We start from the raw sequence: 18,116 nt of genomic DNA on the forward strand, positions 1-18,116 counted from the left end.
TGGTTCAATGTTACTAAGGTTAAGCTATAATATAATGCGTATACGTATAAGTGTGTTATACCTTTATAAGCAAGTGTTACATTCATAGGCAATTGATAAGTTCACAACCTTCAGCATAATTCTGACCCCATATCTACAACCTCACTATTTATCCCTTACAATTTCCCTTAATGGCCCTTGGCTAAATGCCCAAGATAGGCCATTTTGAAATTAATTCCACATGGGTGAGGTTCCAGGGTTATCCTTTCACTTGGGTAGTGCTACTTCCCGTGCTCCTTGAGCTATCTGTTGGCTTCCCCATCCAGGTTATACTATGTACGTCCTTTCTACCGGGTTGTCTGATTTCCCTTTCTTCAATGTTTTAACTACAGTACGGGCTAGGGCCTGCCTCTTATGTCGGTTACAGCTTTTAAAAGGATAATACTATCAAGGTGAGTACCCTTGCACTACAACCAATACACTGAGTCCAGCATAGTTCGTCTATAATCCTTTCTAGCCAACATTTTCTCGGTGTTCGAATTAAGTCCTCTGTTGGGGTATCCTCTGTTTCTTCTATCTTCCCTCCACTTGGGGTCTTCTCTATTCTGCCGAATTTCTGCCCCGCCTGGAATATCCTCTATGTTGTCGAATGGTGTCCACTTCAGTCGAGTTTGTTTCTCTTTCAGATCGAGTATCGGTTTTCCTTATGGCCCGATGGCCTTCGTATAACCTTCTCAGGAAATGTCCATCATTGTCCCATCGATCTTTCCTCCTTTGTCTCAGGGGTTATAATAAACACGTTTATATCTGTCTCATTAAGTGGAGTAAAGCAGAAGTCAATATCCATAATGGAGCATGAGGTGTTCCTTTCTTCATTTCAGTTGCCGTGGTGCTCACACATCAATCTCCATAACCTCGTGGAACAGCGATAATTTAGCAGCAATGTGTTAGCGGGGTGATACTCAAGGTGCACCCGTCCACTTGGTTATATCCACAGTCATCTTTGATCATTCGTAGTGGATCTCGAAATAAAGCAACTTGGTTATTTTTATCACAATCTATATATGCTGAGACTCTTAGTACTGTAGTTCTCTTCAATTACATTTCTGGTTTGTCATCGTACCGCACGCGAGTTTGATTCCTTATTTCTCCCACATTGTTTGGTGTAGAGAATCTCGCCTTGTCACATCATACTGTTGTATAGATAATAAAACATCTATTTAAATGTCCGGTTACACAGCAGGCCTTTGGGACCCAAGCATGACTGTTTCTCAACACCTCGCAGGCATGAGTCATGTTTTTGTCTAAGGTCCAGTTGGTAAATATATCGAGTGTTATCCAATCCGGCACCTTTCTATTCTGAAGCACCTCTATGTTATGTTGTAGTCCATTGAGCAACCATGTTTCATATTCTGTACACACTAGTTCTTTCAGTATGGTTTTACTTAAGTTCCATTCTGCTCTATTCATTTATAGTTCTGGCGTGGTCTCGCAATGTATGGGCCACTGTTATAATTCCCTTTCTGCGCCATTACCCAGTTGCGCCTATAACTTTTCATTATCCTCATCCCTTTCCAGCAATCCCTGTAAGGTTTGTGCTCGGGCATTAACTCACTCATCTATCGTGTGCAGTTCTATAGTGTCACAACTCCCGCCGCGTATCCCGCCGCGTATCCTGCAGTGTATCCCGCCGCGTATCCTGTGTACCATGTATCTTTTCTAGTATCCCTATTTTTCCCCAGTCCCGTTTTTTACCTGACCCTTTTTCCACAATAAACTTCATGGCTTTTGATTCAAGGCCTTTAAGTGCTCGCATGGTCAGGTTTCTATACAGGTTTTTACTGTTTAACCCGCAGATGTTGGGGATAGTTATATTGTTGAAATTTATGAATACAGTAATTATTCGCTGACATACCCTGAATGTATCTTATCCTTGGTCTGCCTTATCAATTTATCTTTTGCCCCAGTGTTCACAGTTGGACACGTTTGTTGCGCTGAGGGTCTGATGGTCGAGGCCCTGGTAGTGCTCACTGTTGATAAAGTAGTGGATGGGGCCGTGTTGGTGGGTCTCTCTCTGGAGATATCCCTCCACCACCATTCATAGATGTTAGTGAAATCTGCACCCCCTTCCTCTGGTGCAGTATGTTTGTCCCTCCTGATTAAAAACACACCGCGGTCTTATTCCAAGTAATTATGGTTCTATATTATTGGCTCATCCCCAATGTTGTTTCGTTTCCTTGTAACGTTGTTTTGTGCCCGTTATTTAACTCTACTATTGCTCCGTCCGTCAACCATCAGTGTTTTTGATGTTTTATTAAACTAATGTCGCCCAAGTCCCTGTAATATAGGCCTTGCCATCCCTCAGTCTGTTGTCCCTGATATGAGGCTGCGTTACTCCACGTTATTTCCACGAGCACTCGAGTCCTGCAAAAAGCAATATTTTCCGGTTGTCACTGGTTAGTTAGTGACCATGCTTTTTTAACTGGGTCCAGTGTTTCCACTTGCTGATATTCCTTATAAGTACCATAACTTACCATGATTACCTGATAGCGACCGATCCATTTGGATGTGATCCCGAATCTCTCTGGGGTAATCTCTTGACTGCCTATTTGGGGTGTTTGGAACTTCTGTTTCTTAGTGTCGTTCTCTAAATCCTTGATTTGCTGATCTCTAACCTTTGACTCTAAATCATGTAACTGCTTACAGAGTTCCATTACAGATTTCTATTTTTTTTAGTTCAAAGTGTATCATTCCTGTCGTCCGACTAGGGGTTGCCTTGAGCTTTATTTATACTCGGGGTATCCTGTCTACCCATCCCTTTCCAGTCTCTTTTATGTGGGATATTTTTGCCTAATCCCTATGCGCAGGCATGTTTCATTATCTTCCCTGTGAAGTGTGAACCTTGATCTGAGTTCAGCTGTAATGCCATTAGTTCCTTTGCTAGGATCCTGGCCATGGTTTCTACTGAACAATTCCTCGTGGCAAAAGCTTCTACCCACTTCGTAAACTGGTGTATTATAACTAAGCAGTATGTCTTCCCCTTGTTGCTGGATAATGGTCCAGTAAACTCTACCTGCAAATTTTCCCAGAGTCCCTTCGGTCGGGGCTGATGTCCCATTCTGACCTTTACTTTCCCCCTGGGTTGTATTTTACGCATAACACGCACCTTCTGCAGAGGTCCTCTATATCTCTAGATATTCCCTTCCACCACCAGCATCTGGACATCGAGCTTATCATGTTGGTTCTACCTGTATGGACATACCCGTGGTATAAATTTTATAGGCTCCCCTGGATGCATTCTGGGGCCACCACATTCCCATCTTTTCTCCATATCCCGTTGGTCTCTTGTTTGGCCCTCTCTGCTTCCACCCCTTCTGTTCCTGCGGAGTGGCCTCTCCCTGTACCTCAAGCATGTTTACTTCCTCTCGTCCAATTGTACATGCTCCGCCTTGGGCTTCCTGTCTCTGCCACTCGGTTGCTTGCTTCATCTGTCCATGCATTCCCTTGTTCATACTGATCATTATTTTTTACGTGTGCTTTCATCTTTATTATCGCACACTCCTGGGGTAGGAGGGAGGCTTCCACGAGATGTTTCCCAATCTCCTCATGTTTAATCGGCCCTCCTTCTGCGGTCATGTATCCCCGTCTGCTGCAGGCTATCATATAATCATGCACTACTCCGAAAGCGTATCGACTGTCTGTATAGATGTTTACTCATTTTCCCCCAGCAAGCCTCAAAGCCTCAGTGAGAACCACTAATTCAACCACTTGAGCTGATAGATTCTCTTCTAACAGTCCTTCCCCTTTGACCTGTCCGCTGCGATCTACCACGGCCCATCCCGTCTGTGGTGTCCCATTGATATAGCACCAAAACCCATCTACATATCGATCCATGTCTGCCTCCTCAAGCGGGGTTTCACTTGCCTGACTACTTCCCTCACCTTCCTCTGTTGGGCTACACTGATGCTCCTCTCCCTCTGCAATGATCCACACTGCAAGCGTATTTTATTATTGTTACCGTTGGGTGGGGTGTGGGGGGCCGCAGGGGAGGAGGGGGGAGAGCGTTATTTACCACCTTGCCCTTTGTTCATCGAAAACCGTTTTTAACCTTCCATTGTTAAGTAATTCTACTAAGGTATGCTGGATGTGTAGAATAATGCATGCTGACATTATTATTGGTTCGTTAACTCTGATGGCCCAAGCCGCACAGTCGAGGGCAGCAACGCACCTGGACAGTCCTGCAGCTGAGTAATATGCCACGGTCTATGCCTGTCCCCATGTAATTGAATCACCACCGCGTTATAATGATGGTTAATGTGGTAGGACCTATTCTGGTCTGCAGTCCCAGTGCTGGAGCACTTGTGAGAGTTTGTTTTAACCGCACACATGCAGTTTCTTGATCTAGGCCCCAGGTTACTGGCTCTTAGGAGGGTTTCCACCCTTTGACCTGGTTCTGTATAGGTTAGGTCATCTTGGCATATTCAGGAATAACATTTCTGCAGTAGTTGAATAACCCTAGTACCTGCCTGACGCCTTTCACGGTTCCCGGCCTGGGGATTGATTGAATTGCTTACTTACTGTCCTCGGGCATCTGTCTTTTCCCTTATGATATTATGTATCCCAGATATGTTACTTCGCTCCTTCCTTTTCCTAAGTCTACTGGTTCCAAAATCCCTGACAATATTCGATGAAATATGCTCCGGCTGTTATTGAATCCCAGTGGTACTTTGGCCCATGTGTATTGTTTTCCCTTTACTATGAAGGCAAATTTTCCTTGGGACTCTTTGTCTACCGGAATGATCCAAGTTCCATTCGCTATACCAGCACGGTGAATATCTTATGTTCTGGATCCAAGCCATTAAAAACTGTGGCCGGACTTGCCACTATTGGCTGTTTTCCGGAAGTCACCTTATTCAGGGCGGTATATTCGATAGTCAGTCGGTAAGACCTGTTGGGTATCTTTACAAGCCACACAGGTGAATTAATGGAGGCTATTACATGTTTCAATACACTTTGCTACTCTAATTCTAGCCCTATCTGAAGACCGCTACCTCAGCTTCTGGTGTTAATTGGAACTGTCAGTGAGCTTTGTGTTCGGTCCAGGAATTTTGATGGGTGATATCTCTGCGAATCCACAATTTTGTTTGCATTGTGCCCACAGAGTCGGGTATAATTGGCACACGCTACCCCATACAGCCTTTGTTTCCCACTCGGGTTGGATTATGGTTGTTCCTACCACTCGTTGCTGCTGGTGTCCCGGGTGTTCGAACTTAATTCAGTTTTCGTGCTTGTCCCCTAAATGATCCGGTTATGCTGAGGATCTATCAGTACCCCTATCTCCCTCAATGTATCGATGCCCAATATGTTGTCATCTGTATTCTGACAGCACCAAAACTGAGCAGGTAGCATTACCTCTGCACTTCTAACAACGCCATCTCACTTAGGGTTGCTTTCTGATATCCCGCCCCCTCTATTTATAAATTGACGGTCCTATGGGTCAGGGGCAAATCTAAGTTGGTTATTGGGTGTTCTCGGGTTGGGGCAGTGGTGGCAGTGGTACCAGTGGTGCTGGTACCTGTCAGAGCTTGTCCATCAGATCTTCCCTGGTTAATGGTGTTCCCTTCTTTGCCTGTTGGTGGCCTCGCCTTCCTGCGCCTCCCCCATTACTCCCGCAATCTTTGGCCAAATGTCCAAGTTTACCACAATTTTGACATCTCCCTTTAGAATTTCTGTAACCTCTGCTTTTCAGCGGGCAATCCCTACTGAAGTTGCCTTCCTCATTGCAGTTTAAACATTTCAGGTGAGCTGCGCGGGAGTGCGTCTCTTCCTCCTTTGTCTCGGCTGCCAATGCTGTAGCTGCTATTTTTGTTCTTTTATCCCTTTGTTCTAACTTTAACTCCTCTGCATGTTCTGCCCATTCCAAAGTTTCATCATAATCATCTCTATTGTTAAATACTCACTTAATTATCTTTTGATGTGCCTTTCATAGTCTATCCTTAAACATTTTCAAGAATGCTGCATCATTTCTGTTGCGGTCATCAGCCCCGGAGTGGTTTTTATATTCTATCCACGGTCGTTCCTCATACTCCCCAACCCTTTTCCCTACCTTTTGAGTCAAAATATTCTACTGCAAACTTTTGTCAGAATTCTGTATTTCTACTATTTTGCTTTAGCGGTTGGTAACTTATTCAATAGAATTTGTCTCCTGTGGGCTGAGGGGCACCTCCTGTTTGGTAATGTGGGCTGCTCTACATTCGCTGGAGCGAATGGTGGTGGTGCGTATTGGTGTCACTGATAAATAGCCATTATCATGTGTCGGGGCCCCTCGACTCTGTAGTCATTATCCCTGTCTGATTGACTGTTAGGTTGGGGTTGTGGACTACACTTACCCACCGTGGGGTACCCCATAGGGATAGTGCACTGCACTATCCGTCTGGTCCTGTATTTATCTCTTCCAGCTTATTTATCTTAGCTTCTAACTCTTGAATTTATTTTGTTTGAGTATCTATCTGTCCTCTGTAGCAGGCAAGAATTATTGCATTGGCTTTTTTCGTTTTATTTTTATTCTGACTATCCCACCATGTCCTCTGTCTGTCGGGTGAGTCTTCTTTCTTTTATTAAGAAATCCAAAACTAATAATGTCCACTATAAATACAACAGCTGTCAATGGAATGGGTTAACTCCACTACAGGTCTGTAAGAAGGTCTGACGTCATTACGTGATTTCGGTTATTCATCTGAAAATATTTCCCCAAGTCTTTGTGCTTTCAAAACTTGATAAGAAATTAGGAATCCGTTAAAATAGCAGAAATTATTCGTAAAGTTGTCATGATAAAACCTTCTCAGCGGGAAAGGCAGCATTTTAGATTAAACTCCAATTTCTCTACACATCTAATTCAAATACTTGCCAACGAGTTTTTCACTGATTTAAAGCGAGACCACACATATTTAATAGCTATTCTGTTTACAGATATCCAATTTTCACGCAATCTATATACATTCCAGCAGTTTGGTTTTTTTACAATCCCGTTCACTGAGCAAATCTTATGTTTTATTTCTCTCGGCACAAAATCTAAACTTCGGTGCCGGTCCATCGTTTTTAAGAATTCTGTAACTCCCAGTTTTTTCTTTCTGTGTTGAGTTCGCCTAGCTTACTACTTTTCCCCCTTTTGAATCCGAACTGAATCATTTTTTGATGACCTTACTCCAGTCCATAGTTAGACATCGTTGTTTCTCTTTCTCAGCACAAAGCTTTGTCGGGTTTAACTCGTAAGATTTTAGATTTAAATCAATATCTTTTTCACAGCCAATTTAAATCTCATTTCTTCAAATTAGGTTTTGTAATTTGATGATCTTCCTCCAGTCCATTTTCCACAACATCTTTGTTTCTCTTTCAAGCTGCTGCAGCTTTCAAGTTCGCATTTGTATCTTTTGGTAAAAACAAACTGTCCTTTGTAAATTCAAGTTGCTTTTCCAACATTTTTCTTTTCTTTTATTAATTTTCCATTTATTTCAGCTAGCATTTTATCCCACTGGCCAGTTTTCCTAGGATCCTGGGTTCCCACCCCAATTTTAGCTTGAATTCCTTCTTGCTTGAACTGTGCACAATCAATACCAGCTTCACTGTGTTATTACCATGTCACGCTTCAGGTCATACGCCGTATATTTCCTCTAAGGATCGCTGGGGAACACTCTCCCTTTAGTTGTATTCCTTCTTTTTCTGGCAATACACCTATCCCACCCTTGGTTTTCAGCCTTCTGTGTTTCGTTATAATTTGTCCTGCAGCTTACCCCTTCTAACTCTTTACACAGATTACCTCCTTCCCGTCAATGCTACAGCCATGTTGCTCCTTTCAGAATACAACACTGCATATCTGGTGCTATCCAAGTTCCTCCCTTCTGAATCAGATATCTTGGATATTCCTCATACTGTTTATGGATCAGACCTAACTCAGTCTTCCACCCTTGCAAACAGTTCTACCCCATACACCGTCCAAGGTTTTGTTTCATTTCCATTTTTCCTCAACAAAGGCAAGACCAATCCCACTGGTCTGATATCTTCACTTCTTTCTCCTTCCAGAGGGGACAAAATCCCTATTCCTATTGGCTGCATCACATCTAAGCCTGTGACTTGGTTGCCCGAAACCATTTTCTCAGTTGTCCTTCATGAATAAACAAAGGGATTTGATTACTCTCTCTCTTGTCTAGTCACTTCTGTACCACATTCATCATAAATGTGACAGAGGCTACACACAATACCACCAGTAAGACACATCGTGTTCCCATTCACTTTCTATATCTATTCTGTTTACTCCTTCTAACCTTGCTGTGGCTCCTATTCTGAGCTATCCTGTCAGCTCTCACTTTCCATGCGATTTAAACTGATTCTCCTTGTGTTCCCCATCTTCCTCCTCCCTTGGTTCCTGTTTTCTATTCTTTACTAACACATCCTTTACTCATTCTCTTCCAATTTTGTCTATTGACTTTGAAAATCTCCCTTCACATAATCTAGTTGATAGATTCAAGCTCATGTTTAAATCTTTTGATTTCAATTCACAATTTAAAAACACACATTGTTAGATAATACATTTCCTGATTCAGTTACTTCTAGTCCATTAAATGTGGCTTCGTTTACTGGATCGGACAGGTCGAGTTCTTTTTGTGAGGTGGGATGTCATTTTATTTCAGTCCCACATATGATGATCACTATCAGCATTTGTACTTGGCAAACCTATAGTTAACATTACTGATCAACATACAACATTTCTTACTTTAAAATAATCTGCCGTCATTATCTTTTAAATTTGTATTGAAGTATTTTATAATGTTCTTGAATTACATATTGTCCTGGAGTGATACTAAATCTTTAAGTGAACACTATTAATTTAGTGTTTGTGGTCAGGATGTGTCCCAACCCACTTGGTTCAGGGGAGTCTTCCTGGTCTCCCAATCTTCCCAAGGAGCAGGCTTTAGGCTTCTTTCTCTATTACCACTAAAATTATGCTTTTGAGGGTCTCTGCCTCGGTTTATCACGGATTCCAAAACTAAACCTTTTGAGGGCCTCTGCTTCCTCCTGGAAATGGCCTCTCACTTGGATCCATGTTTTGTTATGGAGCCTGTGAGGTACGTCATCCTTATCTCCCACCTTCAGCTTGTAGCTGATCTGCACACAGCCATGGCCACCTTGTCCAGACAGAGACATGCTGACTTGTTTTGTTTTTAGCCTCTCTACAAGCTTTCTTTGTTCAGTACTTAGTGGAGGCCTTGAAACTGATGACCATTCTAGCTGTAAGGAAATCCTAATTTGATCAGCATTCTCGCCACTGTTAATTCTAATGCCTCTGACAGGTAGCAGTGTGTTTAACTCTATCCTGCTTATTTCAAAGTCGGTTTCTCTATGGAGAATGTGTCACGACCTTGATGGTTTAAAAAGTTCTCTCACTCTCCTGTGCCACATTAGCCATTTCATGTTGTGCTGTTGTCGATAACTGAGCATGCCTGAGACTTATTCACACACACACGCAGCGGTATCCCAGTATCATGCCACATGTGACATCTGATCCAAGCCATTTGAGGTGTACTTATCAAAACATCGTGGGGTGTCGAAGATCTTTACTCATCTCCCTCTGCACGGTCCCGATGTCTCGGGTAGTGGCCAGGCGATCAAATTCAGTTTTCTTATTGTTCAGTGTCGGCAATGACACAAACATCTCAGATAAATCTTAGCAATTTCCTACACTTCCCTGACTTTAAAAAGAATTTACATTAACACCAGATTGTACCCATTAATTTATGACAATTCTCCCAGGAACAATGAGTTAAGAAAAATTTCTATTTGGAGGTGTAACTTTCCTGTTTTCCTCTTATATCCACACTCATTTCCTCTCATTACATTTTATACAGTGTTCACCATTTATATCATGAGCCCGGATGAACTTTACTGTCGAATATAATATTATCATACTGTCTTTAAACATCAATAAAACATTCCTACTTGGTCCAAGTTATGACCCAGTTTCTTTGTTTAATTTTATTTAACCAAACCTCTTCTTGGACCTATTATTCTCCAAAATATGCCAGAGAGCAATTCAGTCTACAAGAGGAAGGATATTAGTTCCCTTGAGCATAACAGTCGCCCCCAAAAACTTATTTCTGAATACATAGTTTGGACAGAACCACAGAGACGGGACTTTTTCAAAAATAAAACTTAATTATCTCAATTTTCAGCTAAATTTTCCTTCCCATGTGTTTGACCAGCGACGCTTAGCAATATATATATATATATATATAAAATCAGTTTTAATTTCACAAACAAATTATGCCCAGACTTTGTCATTTTACAAAGAAGACAAAAGTAACAATTGCGTTTGGATGCAGGTCATTTATCTTCCCCTTCGAGCAGTGTGACTTCGACAACAGGATTATATCGGATATACGACCCAGAAACAGGCCATTCGGCCCATGCCGTCGTTTATGCTCCACTCGAGCCTCCTCCCTTCATTCCTCATCTAACTATATCCACATAACCCTCGATTCCCTTCTCCCTCAGATACTTGTCTAGCCTCCCCTTAAATGCATCGATTCTATTCGCTTTAACCACTCCCTGTGGCAGCGAGTTCCACATTCTCACCACTCTCTGGGTAGAGGTTTCTTCTGAATTCCCTATTTGATTTCTTGGTGACTTTCTTATGTTGATGGCCTCTAATTTTGCTGGTCCCCACAAGTGGAAACACTGTGTCTACTCTATCAAAATCTTTCATCATTTTAAAAATACTAGGTCACCACTCAACCTTTTTTTTCCAAGAGAAAAGAGACCTGGCCTGTCCATCCTTTCCCGATAGGTATACGCTCGCCTTTCTTGTATCATCCTTGTAAATCTTCTCTGCACCCTCTCCAGTGCCTCCACATCCTTTTTGTAATATGGTGACCAGAATTGCACACACAAACTCTAATCAAGGTTCGATACAAGTTTAGAATAACTTCACCACTTCTCCATTCTATAACAATTCAATTCTATAACAATCGATCCCAATAATTTAACTCAATACTTTAAATTCTTATGTCCAACTTTGCAGATAACTGGAGAAAATTTTGTTTTAACTGCTGTATCTTTTGCTATGCCATCAACCTCTTATCCAACTGGAACTCGCATTGCCTAATATGGTCGTCTTTGGCTACGGCATAGTCCAGAGACACAAGTCTGCATTTTCGTCAACAGACATCAACAATGTTGGAAGCACTGGTCTTCCTGTGACAAGCACAAACCACTAGTCTTTGAACTCTTCTTATTCTAACATAATATTTCTAATCTAAATATTCTATGATGAAAATATCCTTGGCCAGTTGGTTGCAAACAAATACTGCTGCTCAGTGAAATCTCTCTCTAATGATAACAACCACATTTTCCCTAATATGGAATGAACTAAACATAAACACCTTTCAGAAGCTGAATTAGCCGAGTTCCCTATGCCAACACCCCTCTCATCTTCCATTCACTTCAACCGAAAGGAAAACGCCACATTGTATCAGTCGGGATTTGAAAGATATTTACAACAGATGCTAGATATTATTACAGTTAGCATTGTTCTATATTCTGTCTACTCGAGGAGTTTGATAACAGACTTTCTCCTGTGAATGTAGAGGTGGAATATTGGGCCGGGATTTATTTAATTGTTCATCTTGTTGACTCGAAACCGTTGGCAATTATTTGAAGTGATCTGTGTTTTCTTAAATACATTTCCTAAGTGGATTCAAATTTAAATTAAACCCAGGTTTGCAGGCGTGATGCTCCAATCACACATAGAAGGTGAGAGAGATGCTGTGGGACACACGCTAAGTCCAGTATCTGAAAGTGATTCACAGACTGGGTTTTGTGTTCAGTGATCCCAGGCATGTTACCGACAACTTCCCACAATACCAAGGATAGGAGAGGCACTCTGGAAGGTAAGGGGAACTGGCATTTGTCCACGAGAGTAACCAAAGGTATGAGAACTGAAATAATCCAGAGTTATAAAGGAGAAAAGGCCCCAAAATGGTGCAGTCAGTAACAGGACATCAATTAGTCTCCTCTTATCTTGGAACATTAAATGTCGACACACTCTGTTGTTGAAATATCAAAATATTATATTCCAGCCCAGTTATAGTGTTATTATCATCAGAAACAAAATTCAACTGTCGGAATTGACACGATTCAGTCGGGATGTGATTAACAGCTGCAATTATAGCAGAATCCAACCCCTGCAGTCACTCGTGAACTCGCTGGTGTCTCAGCAGGTGGGATGAAAGAGTGAATCGCTTCCCACACTCAGAGCAGGAGAACGCCCTCTCCCCAGCGTGAACTTGCTGGTGTGTCAGCAGGCGGAATGACTGAGTGAATCGCTTCCCACACTCCGAGCAGGTGAATGGCCTCTCCCCAGAGTGAACTCGCTGGTGTGTCAGCAGGTCGGATGACACAATGAATCGCTTCCCACACTCCGAGCAGGTGAACGGCCTCTCCCCAGTGTGAACTCGCTGGTGTATCACCAGGCTGGATAAATGAGTGAATCGCTTCCCACACTCTGAGCAGGTGAATGGCCTCGCCCCAGTGTGAACTCGCTGGTGTATCAGCAGGCGGGATGACACACTGAATCCCTTCCCACAATGAGAGCAGATAAATGGCCTCTCCCCAGTCTGAACTCGCTGGTGTATCAGCAGGTCGGATGACCGAGTGAATCGCTTCCCACACACGGGGCAGGTGAACGGCCTCTCCCCAGTGTGACTGTGTTGATGAATTTTCAGCGCAGACGGGTAGCTGAATCCCTTCCCACAGTCCCCACATTTCCACGGTTTCTCCGTGGTGCGGGTGTGCTTCCGTCTCTCCAGGTTGGATGATCAGTTGAAGCCTCCTCCACACACAACACGTTTACAGTTTCTCCCCGCTGTGAATGGTGCGATGGTTTTTCAGGATGTGTAACTGGTTAAAGCTCTTTCCACAATCAGTGCACTGATACACTCTCACTCGGGTGTGTGTGCCTCTGCTTTTTCAGTCACACTGATGTTTGTAATCTTTCCCCACAGACAAAACAAAAAAACATTTCTCCTTCCACATTAAAAGGCCGATGATATTCAAGTCCTGATGAATCGAGTGACTCTATCTGATCACGACGTGACGTTTCGTTTGAGTTTCCCTTCTTCAAATCCTCCCCTTCTAACACCTGCAAAAGGAGTTTACAAAAGTCATCACTGTAAGTACAGGATCGAAATTCAGAAGAGACAATTCTAGTTTCTATGGAACATTCTTTCCTTCTGCTGTGTGGTTTTAAGTATTGACTTAATAAAAATAATAAAGAGGGAGAAGGTAGATTGAGAGTAAACTGGCAAGAAATATAAATACAGTCAGAGCTTCTACAGATATATAAAACGGAAGAGATAGCTAAAGCCAACGTTGGTCCCTTCGAGGATGAGACGGGGAATTAAAAATGAGAAACACGGAAATGGCAGAGACTTTAAACAAATATTTTGTGTGGTCTTCACGGTGGAAGACACGAAAAGCATCCCAATAATAATAATAGATAATCGAGGGGTCACAGGGAGCGAGGAACTTAAAACAATCACTATCACTGGAGAAAAGGTACTCGACAAACTATTGGGACTAAAGGTGGACGTCCCCTGGACCTGATGGCCTGCATCCTGGGGTCTTAAAAGAAGTGGCTGCAGAGAAAGTGGATGGATTGGTTGTAATCTCCCAAAAGTCCCTGGATTCTGGCAAGGTCCCAGTGGATTGGAAAACCTCAAATGCAGTACCCCTATTCAATAAGGGATGGAGGGAGAGAGAAAGCAGGAAACTATAGAGCAGTTAGCCTAACATCTATCATTTGGAAAATGCTGGAGTCCATTATTAAGGAAATGGTAGCAGGACATTTAGAAAATCATAATAGTCAAGCAGAGACGGCATGGTTTTATGAAAGGGAAATCAGGTTTGACAAATTGGACGAGTTCTTTGAGGAAGTAACGAGTAGGGTGGATGAAGAGGAGCCAGTAGCAGTTTTGTATTTGCATTTCCAGAAGTCATTCGATAAGGTTCCAGATAAAAGGTTACTGCACAATATAAGATATCACAGGGTTGGCGGTAATATATTAGCATCGATGTCGGATTGGCGAACGAACAGAAAACACAGATAACTGGGTCATTTTCAGGTTGGCAAACTGTAACTAGTGGGGTGCCACAGGGATCAGTGCTGGGGCCTCAACTATTTACAATCTATATTAATGACTTGGATGAAGGGACGGAGGGCACTGCAGCCAAATATGCTGCTGATACAAAGATAGGTGGGAAAGCAAGTTGTGAGGAGGACAAAAAGAATCTGTAAAGGATTATAGACAGTCTCAGTGAGTAGGCAAAAATTTGGCAGATAATGTGGGAAAATGTGACGTTATGCACTTTTGTAGGAAGAATAAAAAAGCAAATTATTATTTAAATGGAGACTTCAAAATGCTGCGGTACAGAGGGATCTGGGGGTCCTTGTGCATGAAACACAAAAAGTTAGCATGCAGGTACAGCAAGTAATCAGGAAGGCAAATGCAATGTTGGCCTTTATTGCAAGGGGAATGGAGTATAAAAGTAGAGAAGTCTTGCTACAACTGTACAGGGTGTTCGTGATACCACTTCTGGAGTACTGTGTACAGTTTTAGTCTCCTTATTTAAGGAGGGATATACTTGCTTTGGAGGCAGTTCAGAGAAGGTTCACGAGGTTGATTCCTGAGATGAGGTGGTTGAGCAGGTTGGACCTGTACTCTTTGGAGTTTCGAAGAATGAGTGGTGATCTTATTGAAACGTGTAAGATTCTGAGGGGGCTTGATAGGGTAGATGCAGAGAGGATGTTTCCCCTCGTGGGGGAATCTAGAACTAGGGTACATAGTTTCAGAATAAGGGGTCGCCCATTTAAAACGGAGATGTGGAGGAATTTCTTCTCTGAGGGTCATGAATCTTTGGAATTCTCTACCCCAGAGAGCTGTGGAGGCTGAGTCAGTCAATATATTTAAAGGGGAGATAGACAGATTTTTGAATTATACGGGAGTCAAGAGTTATGGGGCGCAGGCAGGAAAGTGGAGTTGAGGTCAAGATCAGATCAGCCATGATTTTATTGAATGGCAGAGCAGCCTCGAGGGATCCAATGGCCTACTCCTGCTCCTATTTCTTATTGTTAATCTGTGAACCTTGATCTGAACGGTCCAAAATATTACTGATTTTGAGCTATAGAAAAAATATCTAAGCATTGATAAATGCATCGTCTAACATCTCCAACTGAGCTAACCTGCTGTAACTATGTCAGTATTTGTGTCAGCTGTGACTCAGTGGGTAACACACTTGCCTCTGGGTCACAAGGTTGTGGGTTGATGTCGCACTCCCGAGACATGAACACAAAAATCTCGGCTGATGCTCCAGTGCAGTGCTGAGGGACTGCTGTACTGTCGGAGGTGCTGTCTATTGGATAAGATGTTGAACCGAAGCCCTGACTGCTCCCTCAGGTGGATGTAAAAGTTCCCATTGCACGATTTCAAGCAGAACAGGGGAGTTATCCCCGATGTCCTGGCCAATATTTTCCCTTAACATCAGTAAAGCAGATTATCTGGTCATTATCACATTGTAAATTGGTTGCTGCGTTTCCTACATTACGATAGTGACTACACTTCAAAAAGAACTTAATTGACTGTAAAGTGCTTTGGGGCATCTGGTGGTGGTGAAAGGTGCGAAATAAATGCAAGTCTTATTATTTTCTATCTCTTTTATTACTCTCCCTTCTCCCATTGTGCCTCCTTTTGTCTGCTGTCACTTCCCCACCTCCTCTTCCCCACCCAACTTTACATTTCATTTCTTGTGTACATGGTCTCTCTCTCTCTCCTTTCCCTCACTCTATCGCTCCCTATAAGCTGTCCATCTGCCATATCTCCGAGTCCTGATCAAATGCTCTCCCTGACCCTTCACCATTTCTCCTTCCTTTATAGACAACAACTTTCATTTATATAGCGCCTTTAAGAACATAAGAGTTATGAACAGGAGTAGGCCATATGCCCCTCGAGCCCGCTCCACCATTCAATAACATCATGGCTGATCATCAACCTCAACTCCACTTTCCCGCCCGATCTCCATATCCCTCGATTCCCCAAAACACCAAAAATGTATCTATCTCAGCCGTGAAATAACTCTGTAAAATGGCCCCTGGTGCTTCACAGGAGCATTATCAGATAGAATTTGACACCGAGGGTCAAAGAGGCACATTTTAAAGAGGGTTAAAAAGGAAAAGAGTGGCTCAAGTAAATGTTGGTCACCTGGAAGACGAGACTGGGGAATTAATAATGGAGAACAGGGAAATGGCAGAGACGTTGAATAAATATTTTGTATCGGTCTTCACGGTAGAAAACACTAAAAACATCCCAATAGTGAATAATCAAGGGGCTATAGGTAGGGAGGAACTTAATACAATCACTATCAGTAATGAAGTGGTACTAGGTAAAATAATGGGACTAAAGGTGGACAAGTCCCCTGGACCTGATGCCTTACATCCTCGGGTCTTAAGAGAAATGGCTGCAGAGATAGTGGATGCATTGGTTGTAATCTACCAAAATTGCCTGGATTCTGGGGCGGTCCCAACAGATTGAAAAACCACAAATATAACGCCCCTATTTAAAAAAGGAGGCAGACAAAAAGCAGGATACTACAGAGCAGTTTGCCTCATATCTGTCTTTGGGAAAATGTTGGAGTCCATAATTAAGGACATTTGCGAAAGCATGATTCAATCAAGCAGATTCAGCATGGTTTTATGAAAGGGAAATCAGGTTTGACAAATTCACTGGAGTACTTTGAGGATGTAACGAGCAGGGTGGATAAGGGGGAACCAGTGGATGTGGAGTATTTGGATTTCCAGAAGGCATTCGATAAGGTGCCACATAAGAGGTTACTGCACAAGATAAAAGCTCACTGGGTTGGGGGCAATATATTAGCATGGATAGAGGATTGGTGAGCTAACAAAAAACACAGAGTCGGGATAAATGGTTCATTTTCCAGTTGGCAAACAGTGACTAGTGGGGTGCCTCAGAGATCGGTGCTGGGTCCTCAACTATTTACAATTTATATTATTGACTTGGATGAAGGGACAGAGTATAATGTTGCCCAGTTTGCTGATGATACAAAGATGGGTGGGAAAGCAAATTGTGAGGAGGACACAAAAAATCTGCACAGGCTCAATGAGTGGGCAAAAATTTGGCAGATGAAGTATAATGTGGGAAACTGTGAGATTATCCACTTTGGCAAAAATAATAGAAAAACAAATTATAATTTAAATGGTGAAAAATTGCAAAGTGCTGCAGTACGGAGAGACCTGGGGGTCCTTGTGCATGAAACACAAAAAGTTAGTATGTAGGTTCAGCAAGTAATCAGGAAGGCAAATGGAATGTTGGCCTTTATTGCAAGGGGGATAGAGTATAAAAGCAGAGAAGTCCTGCTGCAACTGTACAGGGTATTGGTGAGGCCACACCTGGAGTACTGCGTACAGTTTTAGTCTCCTTATTTAAGGAGGGATATACTTGCATTGGAGGCTGTAAGAGAAGGTTCACTCGGTTGATTCCGGATATGAGGAGGTTGTCTTATGAAGATAGGTTGAATAGGTTGGGCCTATACTCATTGGAGTTCAGAAGAATAAGAGGTGATCTTATTGAAACATACAAGATAATGAGGGGGCTCGATAAGGTGGATGCAGAGAGGATATTTGCACTCATAGGGGAAACTAAAATTAAAGGACATAGTCTTAGAATAAGGGATCGCCCATTTAGAACTGAGATGAGGAGAACTTTCTTCTCTCAGAGGGTTGTAAATCTGTGAAATACTCTGCCCCAGGGAGCTGTCGAGGCTGGGTCATTGAATATATTTAAGGTGGAGGTCGACAGATTTTTGAACGATAAGGGAGTAAAGGGTTATGGGGAGCGGGCAGGGAATTGGAGCTGAGTCCATGATCAGATCAGACATAATCTTATGGAATGGCGGAGCAGGCTCGAGGGCCCAAATGGGCTATTCCTGCTCCTATTTCTTACGTTCTGAGGGTGTTAAAGGAGGAGGGAGGGAATTCTGGAGCTTAGGGCCTAGGCAGCTGAAGTTATGTCCAG

The 18,116-nt window shown here is 42.7% G+C and overlaps 1 protein-coding gene across 1 annotated transcript in view; it reads right to left on the reverse strand.

Moving 5' to 3' along the window:
- The window catches only part of LOC139235343 (zinc finger protein ZFP2-like), a gene marked incomplete at its 5' end in the record, with an annotated part of 100,362 nt that extends 87,580 nt beyond the window's left edge, over positions 1-12,782 (reverse strand). Inside the window, 2 exons of the mRNA XM_070866483.1 lie at positions 10,959-10,965; positions 12,226-12,782. Coding sequence (XP_070722584.1) covers positions 10,959-10,965; positions 12,226-12,782 — 564 coding nt within the window. The remainder of the gene's footprint in view (positions 1-10,958; positions 10,966-12,225) is intronic.
- Between the last annotated feature and the right edge of the window lie 5,334 nt (positions 12,783-18,116).

The sequence above is a fragment of the Pristiophorus japonicus genome, chromosome 23 (assembly GCF_044704955.1).
Source record: "Pristiophorus japonicus isolate sPriJap1 chromosome 23, sPriJap1.hap1, whole genome shotgun sequence".
In the NCBI taxonomy this organism is placed as follows: domain Eukaryota; kingdom Metazoa; phylum Chordata; class Chondrichthyes; family Pristiophoridae; genus Pristiophorus; species Pristiophorus japonicus.